Source organism: Centruroides sculpturatus, unplaced genomic scaffold (genome assembly GCF_000671375.1).
Source record: "Centruroides sculpturatus isolate CEXI.00-Female unplaced genomic scaffold, Cexi_2.0 scaffold1, whole genome shotgun sequence".
Lineage (NCBI taxonomy): Eukaryota > Metazoa > Arthropoda > Arachnida > Scorpiones > Buthidae > Centruroides > Centruroides sculpturatus.
The window spans coordinates 126,599-147,981 of NW_019384326.1; the positions used below are offsets into that span (position 1 = coordinate 126,599).

A 21,383-nucleotide genomic window follows, 5' to 3' on the forward strand; every position below is an offset into this window, starting at 1 on the left:
AGAAATTAAAAAAAAATTAGCGCAATTAAATTTTTTTCTAGNTTAAAAAAAAAATGAAACACAATTTTTTCGACAACTTTATTAAGCATTATTTCAAATTTTACTCTTTTATATATTTATATATATATATATTTATATTTATATCGATATATACAATATCATGTAAATAACACAACTAGACTTAATAGAACAAAAAAAAAGAATTATAATGTAGGGTGTGTTAATTATTGCGGAAGTAAACCAGGTAGTAAATTAATTCCGAGGACTTCATATTCTAATTTTTTTAATGTATTTTTTTTTTCTTTTTTTTTTAAATTCCATACACACTCCTAATTGTCCTATTGCTGTTTCTATCAATGTGAGATCTAATGGACGGAATATGAAACTGCCTTTGTTAGCAGAAGTGTTTATCTCACATCGAAAGAAATGTTTATTAAGGATTGTCAGCATGATTCTTTATCATTCAATGATTTATGAGCTATTATTTTTTCCTTTGTTTTGTTTTTTTTTTTTATTCTTTATAAACACCAATAACATGCCAATCACAAGAGGTAGACTTTGGGAAAGAAAACAGAAAAGTTTGAATAAATTTATGAACATTTCTTGAACTTCTTTAATGTCTTTTTGCTCTCGAACAATTGTTCTTACCAATTGACAAGATATATTTTTAATAAAAGAAAGAAATTAGATGAGGTTTCTAACAAGGCATTTGCATTAGACAAACACTAATGCATAGATACATACTTCTTCGGTTTATTCCAATTTATCCAGTGGTTCTAAATTTGTATATATATATATATATAGATATCTTTTTTTTTTTTGTTTGTCCTTAAGAAGGGTTGATTGTCTTCTCTTTGATACTTATAACTGAGACATAACCAGGCCCAACGGGGCGGAGTAATTTTACAGCAACTAGAAATTCCCTGGTATGTTCGTAATTCGCGTAGGATAATGACTAATAATGAATTTTATATAAGCTTACATGCGTAAAAGGTTGAGGCCCACATTGCGTTGCAAAAGGGGGGCCACCTAGCTACAAGAGATCGATCAATCAGTAAACATTTCCAAAAGAAAACATTGAGGCCTCTCTTCAAATTATACGAGGCTACTTCAAAATTTATCTTGCTGTTAATGTCTTGTTTTATTCCCTTTTCTTTCAAAGAGATGCATTTATATCTTACTATATTTGGTCTATATTTTATATATATATATTTTTTCCCATACTATGTACAAAAAACTCGCGAGAACAGCTTAACATCGTAGGGTAAATTTGCATAGACATGGCACACATCACAGTCACAAAAAGATTACAAAGGGAATAAAAGCCGCTTGTATTTTTTTTTCTCAAAAGTATAATTTTAAATTGCTCATTCTGGTCCACGAAGAGGGATGTGATATGTTGTTTTTTTTATTTGGGAGGCATACCATCCAGGCATCCATTGCAAGGAAGGTCACTTCAGTAAAAGTGTTCGACATCAACCAAAAACAAAAAAAGAAGGGAGTAAAAACCAAGGAATGCTCTTCCAAATTCTTCTAAACTCTAATAATCCTTACTTAGAATATTTTCTTAAAGGAAAAAAAAGGATGATAATTGAAAATATGAAGATCAAAAACAAAACGCACATATTTTCTGGATGATAATTTTTTGGACTGTACATAAATAACGATGCTTACAATGTTCGAAAATTTCCAAAAAGATGACTAAACTATGATGAATCATTCCCTTGACATCTGTAAAGGAAAAAAAAAGAGAAAAAGAAAAGAAAAAATAAGTTATATATAAAAATAAATTATACCACAATCAAATTATGCCATCAAGTAGAGAAATTTGAAACTTTGGTTTGAATTTATTGAAAAAGAAAACCCCCCTCTAAAATTTCTTTTCCAAGTTCGAAATGTTTTCGTCGAATGGGAATAAATAAATTTTGATTACCCATCTTGAATCAATAAATCTTCTGCTATATATAACATTGTTACAGGTTAAATTTTTTATTAAAGGTTTCCAGTTTCAAGATTCTAAAAATAATATATATATANTATTTACTAATTTTATCTACAAGCTACAAACTTTTATTGCAATGTAATGACCAATTAAAATAGCATATAAAAACTGTCATATATATATATATATATAAGAATTTAATTTTTAAAGATTTCGTTAAAAACAAGCAGTTAGTAAGTAAATTATTACACATATTTTACGTACTATCTGCGTTATATATCATGCAATATTAAATAATATAACGCCCATGGACTATGAACTGTTCTCTTAGGACTAAATAATGTATTTCATCTACTAATTAAACGATAGTTAAATTTAACTGGTGGTGTGGGTTAACCCCCGTTCACACAAGGGAAACTTTATAAATGGTGTTAATTAAGCCCCGTTCATACTATTTTCTGACAACTTTCAATCGTTTAATCATCAGAGGGTGAGTACAAGAAACAAGCAACTAACTAACCAAACCTTACCATTCGTTTCATATGAAACGGATTATGCCATTGGTTTGATTACTCAATTGCATGTTTTTTTGAAATCACCCCCACGTGATCATCTCGACTCCCTCCCATCACATGATTGATTAAACGATTTAGTTGTGAGAAAATTGTTCATATTTATTCTATTTTTATTTAATTATTGAAATCAAATTTTTTCCGTGCACTTACCTCACCCATTTTGTTCTTTGCGTATTCAATTCGTACGCCTCCCCTATCCGAAGAGAAGAGTACATAGCCTTGAAGTGCGTTTAAAGCATGCATCGCTAATCGGATGTCCTGACAACAAAGAGCATGGCAAATGACTCGCTGACTACATGATACACACATTACATTGAACACACACATTGAAGTACTATGTGTTTAGCTTACCTGATACTCTACAAATGCAACCGGTGCACCACCCTTGTTGTGCATTCTTAAACGACAGAAGCCTGGAAAGCTGTAACGATACAGTTATACATAAATCAAAATATGACATAAAATTAGAAGTATTTTGCATGCAAATTGTTGAAAATTTTGCATATGAGATTATATAAAATTTATAACAGAATGCTTTATATTTAAATGGTATCTAGTCAGTTAAAAATTGATTACATATAGGCCTATATATATATTAATCTGTCAGTCTCTCTAGAAATTATTAATATGGATTATTTGTATATTGCTTATATACTGTATTCCACTTCTTCACCAATGGACACCACTGAATACTAGATCACTAGTAGTTGGTTGCGGGTTCGCTCCTCATCAAAGGCTGACTATGAGGAGTTAGCCAGTTTTATTCACGTGTCTAACACTTCAATAGGGCCAATTTCCCTCAGAAACCTGTCAGGCATAATCCCTTGGCAGATTGCTCATGTGTTGTGTTGCCTTATATTATTTATCCTACAAGCCTATACTTCTGTATATACATACACAGAATTTCTCTATAAATTCGAAGCACAATGTATTTTTATTAATATATGATCTATATTAATATAGTTTTTATATAAACTAATTGGTCAAGTGGCTGAAATTGTTAGAGCACTAGCTCTTTCGCTTAAGAATACCATTCTGAGGGATCCGAGTTCGAATCCAAACCGAATTTTAAAAAATCTAATAGAAATTTTGGCCTTGATATATTGGGATCCATCTTTACTATATTAAGGGCATGATCAAACCCGTAATGGGTCTGTTATTAAGGGCCGCTTGCAACCCTTCTCACTTTTTTACCTAAATGATTTGTGAAATGAACTATTTTATGACAGGATTGTTATTTTGTTTTCAAGATCCCAGTTCAAGAAAACTTACAAAATCATTAAATTGGACCTAAACAGATAAAGATAATATATAAAGGTTGCCAAAGTACTATGTTATGCCTACGTTCTATTCAGGCCCACTACTGGCCGAGTGGATAAAACCACTGAACACTGGCAATTAGTCACGGGTTTTTGACCGACCACGTGAATTTCTTCACATGTCAAATACCTAAATTGGGGTCATCTTCCTATAAAAAGCCTTTCCAGGTGGTACCCCCTTGGTAAATGCTTATGTATTGTGTTACCTTCTTCTACTTATAGACTTAAAAGTGCAGTATATTGCATGAAAATAAGTAATTTGCAATACCTTATATAGGCATATGGCACTTACCTTCCAAAGAGATCCTTTAGTTCTTGTTCGGAGACAAACTGACCCAAATTTGCGACGAAGAGGGTCGAGCAGGGTACGGTGTTCGACGAAGAAGACGTGGAGCCAACCGGACTGGGCATTGTGGGACTGGTGACCAGATGGGGCGGTGGTATTGTTGCATGAATAGTGGCACTACCTGCCAGTGCAGCATGAGAGAGAGGATGAGGTACTGTGAGTGGCGGCTAAGAAAAAAACCACCAATGTCGTTAGATAATTCTCGTGGTGATACTGCAGTTTGGGCGGAGTCGAGGCCGCCCAAATTTGCTTTAATTTTAAAAATTTGGGCGGAGCAACAACACTCAGCAGATCTAGTCGTTGGCAATCATTCTCCCTCCCCCACTTTCAAGTCCTGAATTTGGGCGGAGTTCATTTCAATTATTTTATATTTCTAAATTATAATTAATTCCATCATTCTTTAAAAGAAAAATTAGGATATTCATTTAATTGTGCATCAGCAGAATCCGCCCAAATTTGCAACATCAATCAAGAAAAACATCTTTAAAAAATTATTAAAAGTGAATAATTCACCGAAATAGAAAATAAAATCTAGAAAACTGTTTTAAAATCTTTCGACTTGGTTACAAAATTAAGGATTTAATTTGTAATTTGAGCCTAGAAACCTTTATAAGCCATATTAGCATCATTTAGAGGCAGGAAATGAACAAATTTATCAAAGGAATGGTTGTAATTATCTGACAAATTACACCCAACACAAAATGGCTTCAGTAAATTATTATACACATTCTTCGACGTTAAAACGTGTTGAGTTATTACACATTTACACAAGGATACTTCAGTGATACGTACTTTTAAAGGCACCTCCATCTGAAGCTTTTCTTTCGAAGAAAGAAAGATGTTTAAGAGCAAGAGCGTGCGTGCGCGTGTACAAATGTATACAACATCCCCCCTCAGCTTCCTGTACTGTTTTGACGAAGAAGCGTACAGTTTGAAGTATTTTTTGAGCGTATACCTTACTCGATTTTTATTCGTTTTAGTAAGATACTTTGTACAAGACGTATTCCCCTCTTGGGAGTGGAAATAAATATAAGCACTTGGGCCTTCATGGATAATTAAGCATAGTCAAGCTTTTCGCAACTTCAATTCTCTCTGGATACGTAGTGATTGAGCTTTTTCTTCTTCTAAGATAAATATATATATATATATACATATATATATATTTATATATTTATAAAAATGTCCTTCATCAACGAGTTAATCACTCCTATAATATATGATGATGTTTAATAATAGGTTATTTATAAAGATTAATTGTTTTGAAAGTAATTTTCAGGTTTTGTAGTACATCTTGATCGATCTTGCATTATGTTGTCCATCATTTTGTGAAGAAAAATAATGTAAAATTGATCTTAGGTGCTTCTTAATGTTATATTTTAACTGTTAAACAGGTAAAAAAATTAATTAAAAATAGATGAAATATATACTGTTTTTCTTTTCTTATTGTAAAAAGTTCTATTCTTTAGCACTTTATAGGTTCCAAATTTGCAATTTTCTTTAAAATATTTGAGTTTTAACTTTTATTTTTCATTATTCTTATATTAATTTATTATTTTTTAAAATTTATTTAACATTTTCTTTGTTCTCAAGAGAGGTTTAAAAACGTACAAGAGAGGTTTTAACTGTACACAAAAACTACGTCCATATAAAATAAATGCAAATAAAATCTTCACATTTTTAACTTTAAACTTAAATTTAAAAAAAATAGTTTAAAATTTTTAATTTTTAATCATTATTAACTAGTAATTATCATTTATTAATTTTATTTAATATTTTCTTTTCGACGCCCCAACAAGTTAAAATAAAGAAAACATGTTATTAATTAATTAGACACAGGAATATTCCCTTGATTTATATAAATAATAAATTTTTATAAAATTATATATTAAATTAACAAGAAATCTTTTCATCTTCCCAGTTTTAATATTAATAATTTCTTTATTTTACTTTATAAAATTCTTATCTTTATCTCGTTCTTCCCCCTCTCTCTATATATTTATATATATCAATATATAAATGTTTACAAATTATAGAGGAAAAAAATACTGTATTTTAGACGTATATAATGATTTATTTAAATAAATTTCTTAATAAATTCACAAATAAATTGAGTAAAATGCAAATTTTATAAATGATACCTGACAGACAGTTATGGTTACAATGACAGAGGAGAAGTTAGTCGAACATTTTATGGTGAAGGAGGAAGTTATCATTTTGCAGAATTGCGTGCTTTCAGAAGTTTCACTAACAATGTCATAATGCCACGCAACCTCTATTTAACGTCTAAACATTAGAAATAAGTGGAAAAATGGTATATTAAACGCAACAAATTCTAATTAAACTGTGCACAAGTTTTAAAACCTTTCAGAATAATTTACACTGCCAGGTGAAATCACCTTTATTAAAATCAATCGAAGAGGGTGGAAAAATTCATTCAGACGAATAGAAGAAGGGGAGGAAACAAAAAAATAAAATAAAATAATGTATAAGAAGTGTAGGGAATCATTTAGTAAAACAAAGCTCAAGTTTCATTAATGAAAAATCTTTTTCTTCATTCCTTTTTTTTTATAGTTTGCTCTACAGTTAGAGAAAAGATTGCAGTGATGGAGCATTAATGACGTAGAAGCAAAGCGTTACTCACTGGGAGTTGGGCGTGAAGTGCTGGATGTACTAATGCTGCTGTGGGGATAGCCGAAGACACAGGAACTTCTGCATAAGAGAGAGGATGATGAGGCCAACCGTCGTGTACAGCAGGTAATAGAGCAGCTCCAATCTCATCTGAAAAATAATGTAACAGCAATTAAATCTTTGTGGCTCCCTTAGCTAAAAATAAAACAAAGAAATATTTATATATATATATAACCTTTCAAGTGTTATTATAATAATAAATTTACTTATTTCCTAAACTAGATGGTTTCTTATTGTAGAAGTAATAAATTCAACTCTGCTACTCTGTTGCTGCCAGGTTTAATGTTACATTACCGGTACTATCAAGGCAATAAAAATAGTTATGGCTAACCAATGCTATTTTTTCGACAATTTCTACATGTCCTGCTTCAGATAAAGTTACCGGTAAATCCTCTGGCTTGCTACGTTGCTTTATATATGCTACTACAGCAATAAATTCGCTTTAAAATACATTTTTCCCCCCGTTTTTATTTTTTCGATTGTTCTACTTAAAATAAATGCTATTGTAATGATTTCAATCTTATATATTAATTAACGGATTATAAACGTATCAAAATGTTGATTACAGTCAATTAAATGCACTTAAAACTAATATTACATCGATATTTTATTAACTTTTACATGTAAAATATAAATTTTACTATATTTTTGATGTTTTAAGCTAGAATTCGATGTAAAAATGCATGAAGAAAGGGACTTCATATTGAATTCTTTTGATCTTTGTCTTCCACATAAAAACAAAATATTGATAAGATTGTTTACAAGTTCCTATGAGATTCTAAATGGAAATTTCTACTGTGAAAAGAATTATGGGATTATGGTACAGGACAATGCTTTATTCCAGAACTTTTTTCAATGTTACTTTTAAATTCAGGATGAGATTTTCTAGAATTTACTTGATCTTCAAATCCACTTTCTGCAGCATAGTCTTTTACTTTATATAAATTATAAGAGTTATTCGTAATTCTTTTTCTTTTCTTCTTCTTTATCAAATTTTATTCGTATAGTAAAATATTTCTAATTAGTTTTTTAGTTTGTTATTTTTGTAATTTACTCTAATTTTTTATTCCTTAAAAAATTAATGAAAAATCAATTTATTATTATTTTTTTTTCTATATTCGACAGACTGGAAGCAATAAAAATAATTTACGAAGATATTTTTATCAGTTTAACAAATATGGAAATTAATATCTTTAATAATTTATAAATAAATTTCAACAATTTCACATTTAATAAACTGAATTTTTTAGCTGAATTTCTACATTTCAATAAATTAAAAATACAATTTTCAACGAACGAAATTATTTTGTTAAAGTTTATAACATTATTAATATAATTAATTAATTAATTAATTATGAAACTTTAATCTTTTACAAATATAAATTTTAAAAAATAGTACACTTTTGGTCAAGAATACAATTAAATAAAACATAATTTGATCGGCTGATAAAATAATCAGTTTAATAGATAAAAAAATAATCGATATTTACAGCTGAGAATAATTTGGTCAGTCTCATACATGAAATTAATTCGATCAATTTCACAGCCGAAAACAATTCGATCAATTTCACAGCTGAAAACAATTCGATCAATTTCACAGCTGAAAACAATTCGATCAATTTCACAGCTGAAAATAATTCGATCAATTTCCAGCTGAAAATAATTCGATCAATTTCACAGCTAAAAACAATTCGATTAATTTCACAGCTGAAAATAATTTGATCAATTTCACAGCTGAAAATAATTTGATTAATTTCACAGCTGAAAATAATTTGATCAATTTCACAGCTGAAAATAATTTGATCAATTTCACAGCTGAAAATAATTCGATTAATTTCACAGCTGAAAATAATTTGATCAATTTCACAGCTGAAAATAATTTGATCAATTTCACAGCTGAAAATAATTTGATCAATTTCACAGCTGAAAATAATTTGATCAATTTCACAGCTGAAAATAATTTGATCAATTTCACAGCTGAAAATAATTTGATCAATTTCACAGCTGAAAATAATTTGATCAATTTCACAGCTGAAAATAATTTGATCAATTTCACAGCTGAAAATAATTTGATCAATTTCACAGCTGAAAATAATTTGATCAATTTCACAGCTGAAAATAATTTGATCAATTTCACAGCTGAAAATAATTTGATCAATTTCACAGCTGAAAATAATTTGATCAATTTCACAGCTGAAAATAATTTGATCAATTTCACAGCTGAAAATAATTTGATCAATTTCACAGCTGAAAATAATTTGATCAATTTCACAGCTGAAAATAATTTGATCAATTTCACAGCTGAAAATAATTTGATCAATTTCACAGCTGAAAATAATTTGATCAATTTCACAGCTGAAAATAATTTGATCAATTTCACAGCTGAAAATAATTTGATCAATTTCACAGCTGAAAATAATTTGATCAATTTCACAGCTGAAAATAATTTGATCAATTTCACAGCTGAAAATAATTTGATCAATTTCACAGCTGAAAATAATTTGATCAATTTCACAGCTGAAAATAATTTGATCAATTTCACAGCTGAAAATAATTTGATCAATTTCACAGCTGAAAATAATTTGATCAATTTCACAGCTGAAAATAATTTGATCAATTTCACAGCTGAAAATAATTTGATCAATTTCACAGCTGAAAATAATTTGATCAATTTCACAGCTGAAAATAATTTGATCAATTTCACAGCTGAAAATAATTTGATCAATTTCACAGCTGAAAATAATTTGATCAATTTCACAGCTGAAAATAATTTGATCAATTTCACAGCTGAAAATAATTTGATCAATTTCACAGCTGAAAATAATTTGATCAATTTCACAGCTGAAAATAATTTGATCAATTTCACAGCTGAAAATAATTTGATCAATTTCACAGCTGAAAATAATTTGATCAATTTCACAGCTGAAAATAATTTGATCAATTTCACAGCTGAAAATAATTTGATCAATTTCACAGCTGAAAATAATTTGATCAATTTCACAGCTGAAAATAATTTGATCAATTTCACAGCTGAAAATAATTTGATCAATTTCACAGCTGAAAATAATTTGATCAATTTCACAGCTGAAAATAATTTGATCAATTTCACAGCTGAAAATAATTTGATCAATTTCACAGCTGAAAATAATTTGATCAATTTCACAGCTGAAAATAATTTGATCAATTTCACAGCTGAAAATAATTTGATCAATTTCACAGCTGAAAATAATTTGATCAATTTCACAGCTGAAAATAATTTGATCAATTTCACAGCTGAAAATAATTTGATCAATTTCACAGCTGAAAATAATTTGATCAATTTCACAGCTGAAAATAATTTGATCAATTTCACAGCTGAAAATAATTTGATCAATTTCACAGCTGAAAATAATTTGATCAATTTCACAGCTGAAAATAATTTGATCAATTTCACAGCTGAAAATAATTTGATCAATTTCACAGCTGAAAATAATTTGATCAATTTCACAGCTGAAAATAATTTGATCAATTTCACAGCTGAAAATAATTTGATCAATTTCACAGCTGAAAATAATTTGATCAATTTCACAGCTGAAAATAATTTGATCAATTTCACAGCTGAAAATAATTTGATCAATTTCACAGCTGAAAATAATTTGATCAATTTCACAGCTGAAAATAATTTGATCAATTTCACAGCTGAAAATAATTTGATCAATTTCACAGCTGAAAATAATTTGATCAATTTCACAGCTGAAAATAATTTGATCAATTTCACAGCTGAAAATAATTTGATCAATTTCACAGCTGAAAATAATTTGATCAATTTCACAGCTGAAAATAATTTGATCAATTTCACAGCTGAAAATAATTTGATCAATTTCACAGCTGAAAATAATTTGATCAATTTCACAGCTGAAAATAATTTGATCAATTTCACAGCTGAAAATAATTTGATCAATTTCACAGCTGAAAATAATTTGATCAATTTCACAGCTGAAAATAATTTGATCAATTTCACAGCTGAAAATAATTTGATCAATTTCACAGCTGAAAATAATTTGATCAATTTCACAGCTGAAAATAATTTGATCAATTTCACAGCTGAAAATAATTTGATCAATTTCACAGCTGAAAATAATTTGATCAATTTCACAGCTGAAAATAATTTGATCAATTTCACAGCTGAAAATAATTTGATCAATTTCACAGCTGAAAATAATTTGATCAATTTCACAGCTGAAAATAATTTGATCAATTTCACAGCTGAAAATAATTTGATCAATTTCACAGCTGAAAATAATTTGATCAATTTCACAGCTGAAAATAATTTGATCAATTTCACAGCTGAAAATAATTTGATCAATTTCACAGCTGAAAATAATTTGATCAATTTCACAGCTGAAAATAATTTGATCAATTTCACAGCTGAAAATAATTTGATCAATTTCACAGCTGAAAATAATTTGATCAATTTCACAGCTGAAAATAATTTGATCAATTTCACAGCTGAAAATAATTTGATCAATTTCACAGCTGAANATTTTAATTAGAATTTTTAGAAAAATAAATTGTTTAAATATTTATTTTTAATATCTAAAAATATTAATAATTATTTTTATAATTAAATTATTGCTTGTTCGAATGTTTTCTCTATGGAAATATTCGAAAGGAAAGTTTTAAATATCTATAAAATTTTATCTAATTTATTAAAAAGTACTCTTAATGTATATTATGCATGTTTATAATTTAAATTATTAACTAAATGTGTTTAAAATAATATTTTATACCTTCTGAAAAGATTTATGAGCAGAATTATATGATTTAAAGCCTTCTAAATGAACTAATTTACTTTTAAAAATGTAAATACTTTCTACAGATACTTATATTCATAAAAAATATGAATAAAAGTATTCGTAGGAAATGTTTTCCTTAATTATAAGTATTCACAGGAAATTCCCAGTTGTACAGATGACTCTTGGTTATAGATCCCATTTTAGCATCTTATATCGTTAGGATAACTTAGATTTAAAATATGCTAAATAATCATCTTAATCTTTTTAATTTTTATAAATTTTCTCATAAATTAATTATATGTATAGCCATAATTACTCATTTAATTCTTCCTAGTCCTGTGCATTTATTTTTCTTGTGCTCTTAGTCCTTTATAAAGTATCTTTCTATTTTCTTAATATTTTTCCAGTTTTATATAGAAATATTCTCTCTTTATCTTAGAAAAGATTATTTATCATTCTTTTCACTACATTTTTAATCTTTAATTTCCTTGAATGTGGAAGAAACAAAGAAATTATAGTACTATAAAGAGTAAAAGGCCTTTCAAGTAGAAAGAAGGAATAAAGGAAAATGAAGATGAAATAAAGAAGTAAAATTTTGATTTTTCTTCTTGCTAGATGCCTTTCTGTTTCATTTTCAATCGTAAGATTCTATGCTTTAAATAGGGTTTAAATAGGAAGAATTTAAAGGGAAGCAGTTTAAAAGATAGGAATTTAGAATGTAGGAGTTTAAACAGCGTTCAGAAGGAAGTATACTTCTTTAAAGTAGTGTAAAAAGGAAGAATTTATAATATAGGAACTTAAAAAGGAGAGTTTTAAAGGAATACAAAAGAGATTTACAATGTAGGAGTTTAAAGAGGATTTGAACGGTAAATATACACAAGAAAACAGTTTAAAAACAGTTTAAGAGAAAGGAATTTACATTGTGGGAGCATAAAAGGAAAACATTTATAAGGAAGAAATAATAGACAAACGTATATTACCGCAACCAAATTATTACTACTATAGCAACAAATTCAACGACTCTACATACAAATAACAATAACAATATCTTAACAATTCTCAGTTTTCAACGCTGAAAAACAATAAAACAAAAGGAGAAATTTCAGAATGAATTAACTTCAATTACAAGCAAAAAGTTAAAAAAAAGTTATCTTCACTAATTAATTTATTCCAACTAAAACTTAGCAATTTAAACTTCATGAAAATTTGATTACTAGAGAAGAGAGAGAAAGAGAGAAAGAGTAAGAGAGCTAGAAAAGTAATTGTCCAAAATTAAATTGAATTATACGGAGTGATATAAGATAAAGATGAAACTTTACACTCTTCATTTACCATTCCTAAATGAAGTGTCGCATTACACTACTTTATTTATTCGTAAATGACTTTTGGATGAAGAAATTACATTATTTTTTCATATAAAAATAAGGGAATTTATAAGTGTAATTTCGGGTTAAAATCTACTGAAATTACGTTAGAAATCATTAAATACACGTTCGAAAACATTCTTCTTGAGACGTTGGTGAATGCTTCATTTAATGATTTAAATTATTCAAAATTTGTAGGATATAATGAGATTATAAGTTACGGGGATTAAATTTTAATCGCATTATCAGGAATAGGAAAAATTTTCTGTTGAGAATGTTGTCTTTTGCCTTGTGAGATGAGAATTTTTACTTAGAAAAAATGGGAAAAAATGTGCTCTTTTAAACAAAGTTTTTGATAAGAATTGCCCAGTTTTAGATGAGGTAAAGCATGCGGAGTATTTTGTTGGAAAATTACCAAATTAAGGTTTTACCGAAGAAGAAAATGGGGGAGAAAAAGTGAGAATTATAAAGTTTAATTTATATATTCTACTTAAGTATGTTGGCCTATTTGCGTTTTGGAATTTTTATGAAACTTTTAGGGATTTTATTTTTTCCCCTCTTTCTCCCTTTCTCCTTTTCTATTGCTCGAAATTTACACTTCTTGATTCTTTCTTACACGATTAAAATTAAGATTAAATCGTTTGGAATCTTATTAATTGTGAAACTTTATAATTATTTTATTATTTTTTTATTTTTGTAAACTGTTTGTATCGTTTCTCTCTTGTTTTATTCGTTTATAAATATTTTAATACTTCTTATATCTTACATATATATATAGCCTATATTTTTAAATATTGTCTAAATGAGATAATCAATAGTGAGAAATTTGTATAAAAATTTAGTAAAATGGTAGAAAAAAAAATTCACTTTTTTTCCTGTGTTTATGTGGATTTAAAAATTATTAATTATTAATGTTTTTCGCTTAATGAAACAACTTTCTAGCTTTAAATATTTAATATTTTATTATTTTTTGTTATATGTTGTTTTATTATTTTACATAGTGAATTTGCATATTTTTTATATAATGAATATAAAGTACAGTACATCAACATAAGGATATAAACAGAAAGAATAATATAAGAAACAACAACATAATGAACAACAAAAGAAATATCAGCGTAATCAACAGCACAGATAAACAACAACATAAGAAACATCAGGATAATAAATAGGAACAGACAGAACAACATAAGAAACATCAGGATAATGGACAGAGACAGACGAAACATAAGGAACATCAGCGTAATGGACAGGGTCTGAAAGAACATAAGGAAACATCATTGGTATAATGAACAGGGAACTTCGACCAACATAAGGAACAGTAAAATAAAGAAAAATATTAAATATCCTCAAAATAATTATTTTCAAATATAACAATTATATTTAGGAATTAGAAAGAAAAAACAATATAATATGTAATTTTAATTGCTAAAAATGTTATTATTTAATACATAAACCTAACTTAAAAATTTTTTTTTTAAAAAGTTAATAAGTCTTTAAATAATTATAAATTCAGCTTATTTAAGAAATTATTAAAATAGAAACATTCAAAATATTTTTCTAAAATAGTCAACTTAAAATATATTATTGTATTCCACTTCATCTATAATTTCTACAAAACGTTGGCCATAACTTTCAATATGGAAAAACATTTTAGGAACGTGCTACATTTTATAGCATTACACATAAATTTAATAACATACTTAAATAAATTAAAAATGTATACATATATATATACGAAATGTATGTAGTTTACTTATATATAAGCAAAAAAGTCGAAAGTAGCGTGTAGTAAAGACAATTTTCATAAAAATCTTTACGGGTTCATACGTTTATGTATCGATAGGTGGATACGCCATGTTGGAAAACTGATACTCAAACCACGTGCTTGATCGTTAGAAAGGAGAGATTCCTTTTGCTTCAACGCATCATCAAGCAATGGAAGCGTATCCAACTTTTTTTCCCTCGCTACGACATCCATTAGCATATTAAAAAAGTAAGAAACGGTATGTGAATGTAGCAACGTAGATGCGATCGCGTCAATTCACTATCTAAAATATTCCCGTTTACCTGTTAGTAGGAAAAATTTCCGCTTTAAGTTTTCCAAATGTCTACGTTTTTGTTTTCCTAATCTCCAGATAGAGACTACAACCAGTTTTTTATTTATTTATTTATTTATTTTTTAAACTTTTCCATTAACATATCGACATGGATAAAACTAACTTTCTACTGTGTAATATTTGTATAACACAATCCCCCTTAATAGTAATAATAATAATAATAGTCTCAGTATTTGCATTTTGATTAATTAACACTATGTTAATTAATGGTTTATTATAATTTAACTTTTATTATAAAACCCTGTCGAATGTATACTTCATTTTGGTTGATGTACAGTACAATCCAATTATGGATACTGTCGTTAATTTAAAGAGAACTTAATAAAATCATTCTTGTCATCACTCTTCTCTAGTCTTGAATTGGATTAGTTGCAATTCACTGTGTTGCCAGCGACAAGTGTAACTTCTTGATGACGAGTGCCATGTACTACTTTTTGTTTTGTAAAAATCCTATAAGTTAATATACGAAATTTTATACTTTCTACCCAAAAATAAGGGAAAAAAATGTTCCTTACGTTTACAGGTGAGCGAGTGTTAAATTTTACTTTTAATTAACATTTAAATATAGTCATATTTGAGACGAAACTTTGATTAAATTAGCTTAGTAAGCATAAATGATAACTAAATCATTCTATTAGAAAACTGATGATTTTTTTTAATTCATCAGTTTCCTAACAGATTAATTTAGTTAAAAATAATCATTTACAACAATTAAATTAAAACACTTATCACGTGTTTGAAATAAACAATGTAAAAATCAGAATTGAAATAATACTGAAATCGACCGATTAAATTCATTCTTAAGAAAGCGAATGATAAAATAAAAATGAAGGAAACTTCCCCGCAAGACACGTTGAAACTTAAGGAATTAAAAAGATCTAGTTTCATTTTAATTAATAATATAATATAATTAAATTGAATTCAAACTACAATTTAAACTGAATTAAGACACGTTGTAGCTTAATTATAGATGCTAAAATTTATGCTAAAATCATAATTCTTTTGAAAATAAAATAATAAATAACGGTGATATGTATTAAATATTATTCTAAACATTAAAAATATATAAGAAAAATGACACTTACGACCAGTCAAAGCTGGTACAAGAGTTGGATGAGTTCCTCCTGCTGGTGGACTAGACTGTTTGGGTCGACTAACTTTAGTGTTACTTTTGGCAAATTCGAGTCTGATTGTCTGAGGTAAATCAGGATCAAATCTCACACCCTGCTGAAAGTGAAAATAAATTAGAAATTAACAATCATCCAACAATTAACCTGTTAAAAGTCATTAGCGAAGTATTGCAGGATTTAACTGTCTTCAAACACATCCAAAAGTGAAAGTAAATACTGTAATTAATTATTTATTAATTAATATTTACGAAAGTAAAGTCTAGATTTATCTTTCTTACTTGTAAATCTTGCTTAGCCGCTTCGGCTCCAGCTCTAGTTGAGAACGTAACGAAACCAACTGGCTATATAATGTAGAAAATTCTAAATTATTTTTATTGTAAATGAATGTAATAAAATTTCAAATATGTATACCTGTTTAATTTTGTAAATATATTTTAAATTTTTTGATATAAAAATAAATCAAATATTTAAAATAAAATAAAAATCATTTGGGGAATTTTGAGGGAATTTTATAATTCATTTAATAAAATTCTCTAAGTGAATTTAACGAAATTTCGTAAAATGATATTAAAGAAATTCCCTAACTGATGAATGATTTTCCTTTCTCAACATTCCTTTAATGAATTTAGGGAATATTCGTAAATGATGATAAAGAAATTTCCCCAAATGACAAATTTCTCCCCAACATTCCTGAAATGAATTTAGGGAAATTTCGTATAATAAAAAAGGAATTTCCCCAACTTATGAATGATTTTTTTCTCAGTATCCTTTAGAAAAATTTTATGATTTTACAGCTTATTTATTACTTTAGATATTTTTACATAAAAAGAAATTAATAATGGACTTACTGAGGACGTTTTTCCATTTTTACTCGTAACTTTCAATAATGATCCTTCGTATCCCTGGAAATATATGCGGTCAAAGATAATATCTTTCACTAATTATAAAAAATTTCCCTTACCTTATATGCTCTAAATAGAAGATAGAGTTCTCTTGGTTTTGCATCCATGGGTAATCCACTAACGAATAAGGTTCTCACCTTAAAAAAAAATTAATTATAACTACTTATATATGGTCTATTATTTTGATGATTATGAGAAAATAAATTTCAGAATATTCATTATTTTGTTTCGCGTGAGGTGATGTAAATCTTGTATGCACAGTAGGTTTAATATGCAACTTTCTCACAATTTATCCTTACTGTAATTTTGTAATTTTAAGTTATAATTTAATTGAGTTGTTTTATAGAAAATTCAATTTATATTTTACTCAAATTGTGTGTATTTTCATGAAGTAAAACAGAGATGCAGATCTTCATCATTCTACTCTTGCATCTTCTCTGAGAATTTAAGGAAAATGTATATTTAGAGCAATAAGGATGTAGGGAATTACGGCAATTTCTTTAAATTTATAAGTGATATTGGCAAAAATTTAAGTGTAAATTGAAGTATTTGAATCGTAGTGCCTTAAGAAGCAGAATTTAGGGAATAAATTTTAATTTATTTCCTAAATTCTGCTTGAAAGAAACTCTTTGGTAACTTTTACATTAAGGAAGAGTTTTTTTATTTAAATTTCATTTATATAATTAATTTTCTATTCGAAATGTTTGCTTAGAACTTCGATCACAAATTCATTTCTATTATATACTGCAGCCATTAGGTAGTGTTTAAAAAATCTACGAAATGTAGAAAAACTATGAAACATTTTTCATTAATTGCTAACATTTATGATTATATAAACTTTATACTTAATTAATTTACACAATTATTTAGCATAGATAATGATTGATGCTATCCCCGAACGTTTAAAGTATTGAATTGACACTACTAAAACATCACCAGCTGATTCTTTCTAGTATTATTTTAAAAATATTTCGTTTAAGAACGCAATTAATTTATCCTTAATGAAAAATAAGGATGTTTTCACGTGGTAATTTTAAGAGAATGCTTGAGGAGAGACGATATCCCTCTTCAAGCATCCTTCAAGCGTGTGATGATGTTAGGAGGATGCTGCAAGCATCTTCCTAGCGGAGAATTTCTTATAAATATACTTATAAAGTATCCAATAATTTCAATTATCATTAAATATTTAATATTTCTTTCAACATGCGAAGACATCAAACATGATACATGAATATTACACGCTTCAGATGTAGATTTTTATTTTAAATATCTATTTTCTATGTTACGACAATATTGATAGAGTTCTTCTTTATACTTTAACACATATAAATCACAAATTTCGACATATTTAATATATTCCTCAAGCAGAATGTTATGGGTTTACGTTAAAAATATTCAAAACTTGGTAAAGTGCAGGTCAGAGAAAGATCAATCTCTCTTCCACCCTCTTTTCACCACCAATGAGAGATGATACTTTAGAGATGCTGAGATATATCAGGTGTTCAGCTGACATTTCATTTGCTGTGAAAAATAGCTTCGGGTTTCATCATCCCCAGGCAAAAATATTCACTTAACTACATACGTATACAAGAATTCATTTCCAATTATATAAATGAATAGAAATGTCTTTGTTTTAAACACAAAAAAAAAAATTACACATCAAAATATATTATTTTTCAAACTATCGTGTGTTAGTTTCAATTATCTTTTATCTAGGATCCACTTGAGTCCGGCCAAAGGCAGAATTTGTGCTTGGGTGGTTCCTTATATCCGTAAAATGACGTCGTCTGTTTTGCATTACACGTCTCAATGCTTGGCTTACACGGCGATAAACAGTTTGCTAATTAACTTTCCACTTATTTGTTATGCGGACAAATGCTTGTTAACCGGTTACGCCAACAAGATCTATTTGTTGCTGACTCTGTCAAAAGGTCTTGTTTATTAAACGTCTCGTTTAAAAACCCCCCTCTACCTAAAAATTCCCTACAAAGATTTTCGGTTTAGGTATCCCACCTCCGACACCACTTCAACCCTTCAGCAGTCTTTATCTAGCAGATGCTTCTGGCAAGTAATTATCAAGACGAAAGTTCAAGATGAGAGAATGTCCTGTGGGAACAATGTTCAGATATATATTCGAGATGTGTCCTTTAAACTATTAACAATGGAATTCCAGCTGTGTAACTTGTGCAAATGTCAGTCAAGCAGTTACTCCCGTTTTAATTAATGTGAGATAATCATTAAATGTGCAGCAAATTAGATGCTATAAGAATGTATAGTCTGAAAAGCGTGTTTGTTGTATATTCTAATAATAGTGTTGATTCATCCTAAGAGGATAGCCTAACTATAAAGGATCGAAAACTAACTTTTATCTGCATGTTTGCTTCTTTAATGTACGATAGGGATTCATTAACCAGGTACTAGTTTTTTCCCCCTTACAATAGTAGGATCCTAGTTTTTTTCGGGTAGATTATCTCTTAATTCTACCTAGTTGCGACTATTACTAAAAATATTAAAGGTTCTACAGGCCTCTGGCGAACTATAGCCAGTATCCTAGTGCCAAAGTTAGTGTTTAACTGGCCCAAAACACTCGTTCTACCTATTTGAAGTTAGAACTACCCACTAAAAAGATTTTTCGTAACTTTTGATTTAATTTAGTAAAGTGTTTTCTATCTTAAAATAGTAAGATTTTATAGGAAATAAATCAGAAAATAAGACAGTTATATAGCTTTATTGCATGATAATGTAAAGAATCACCCCCTTTCGTAGGGGGTGATTCTGTACATTATCATCCAATAAAGAATCATTCCCTTTTATAGGGGTGATTCTTTACATTATCTCATACACGTTTCAATTAACTTAAAAATTGTCACAGATTAAATTATATAAAGGTATTACTTTCCAGTTTTTTTTGTACTACTGACAATGCTAAACAGTATTCTAGTTAAGATTCTAACGGTAGAATTTCGTGATTTGCATGCTAAATATCCCTTTGATAAAGAAAACTTTAGCATTTTTATGAATATAATTTACTACAGAAACATAGTGAAGCATGAAAATAATTTCATTAAGCAATCTATGTCAATCATTCTACTACAGAGCAGGAAATTAAGTCCACCTCAACTATAAAAACATCACTTATAATAAGAATCTTAAGTATTATATAGTAAAAATTATGAATAAAACGAAAGCCCTCATAAATTTAGAATTATAAAAAATGAATCTGCAACTTAGAAAAGCATTTAAAACTTTTGATAATTCCTAAATCGAACACTAAGTACTTATACATGAAGTATATCCTCCCTTATTTCTTGTATGCATATCCCATTTTCCGCTTTAACTGATTCTATGGTAGGAAGAGAAAGTTTTATATTTTTCTACCATAAAATTTTGATAGAATATATGAGAGAGTGACGCATCCAGCCGATCGTAATCCTTCAGATAGATGAAGATAGAAGAGAAAAAAAGGAGAAATAACTCGAAAACATTTACCGCAGCAGGAAAATAATTCGCAAGATTTACTTTGCTACGTGAGAGACCACACACGAAACATTATTTCAGTAGAATAAGGAAGAGAAAGATGTCTTCTTCAGATTTATCTTCCCTCTTTCTCTGCTCTCTCTCTCTCTCTTCTCTCTTCTCTCTTCTCTCTCTGCTCCGTAAGCTGGGATGTTATTCGCTTTTCATGCTTGAGAGAATCTATCTCTCTACTTGATGATGTTTGAAATTTTACGCAGCATTGACACTGTTTATACAGATTTGGCAGGACCAAATGTCCCTCGAGGCAACAAATCTGATGTTTAGAACTGTAACTTTGGCTAATGTTGCACATCTGCATTTGTTGAAAATTCGACTTTTTTTTTTTTTTTTTAATTTTAATTTTTTGACATTTTTCCCATTGAATATATTTTTTAATATCATTAAATCTTTATGATATTTTAGTTATTACCCTGGTTTTTTACTTTATTTCCATTGTAAATATATTTTTCCCTCTCTTATATACTTTAAATGCACGTGAGCAATCATTTTATTGTAAAATTTATCACATGGGAGCTTCAAATTTATATATATATTTATGTATATAATCGAAGAAAAATACTATTTTCATCTCTGGAATGTAAAAGTAATATGATACTTGGCCATTAAAACAGTAAAATTTATTAAATAAAGTGCTGTACTGAAGTCACGTTGTGTTATGTTTGATTCTGTAGTCATGTTTAAAACA

General features: G+C 28.1%; 1 protein-coding gene across 3 annotated transcripts in view; it reads right to left on the reverse strand.

The window, feature by feature from the left end:
• Nucleotides 1-302: 302 nt before the first annotated feature.
• LOC111627530 (protein couch potato-like) overlaps nucleotides 303-21,383 on the reverse strand; it is a 110,837-nt gene continuing 89,756 nt past the window's right edge. The window contains exons 4-12 of one of the 3 annotated variants that reach the window (XM_023371129.1): nucleotides 17,221-17,298; nucleotides 17,108-17,161; nucleotides 16,538-16,600; nucleotides 16,215-16,356; nucleotides 6,824-6,960; nucleotides 4,129-4,349; nucleotides 2,869-2,938; nucleotides 2,668-2,775; nucleotides 303-1,731 (exon numbers count right to left, since the gene is read on the reverse strand). In XM_023371129.1, coding sequence (XP_023226897.1) covers nucleotides 1,717-1,731; nucleotides 2,668-2,775; nucleotides 2,869-2,938; nucleotides 4,129-4,349; nucleotides 6,824-6,960; nucleotides 16,215-16,356; nucleotides 16,538-16,600; nucleotides 17,108-17,161; nucleotides 17,221-17,298 — 888 coding nt within the window. In that variant the 3' untranslated portion in view covers nucleotides 303-1,716. The remainder of the gene's footprint in view (nucleotides 1,732-2,667; nucleotides 2,776-2,868; nucleotides 2,939-4,128; nucleotides 4,350-6,823; nucleotides 6,961-16,214; nucleotides 16,357-16,537; nucleotides 16,601-17,107; nucleotides 17,162-17,220; nucleotides 17,299-21,383) is intronic. The other 2 variants (XM_023371135.1, XM_023371141.1) reach the window with 2 other exon arrangements.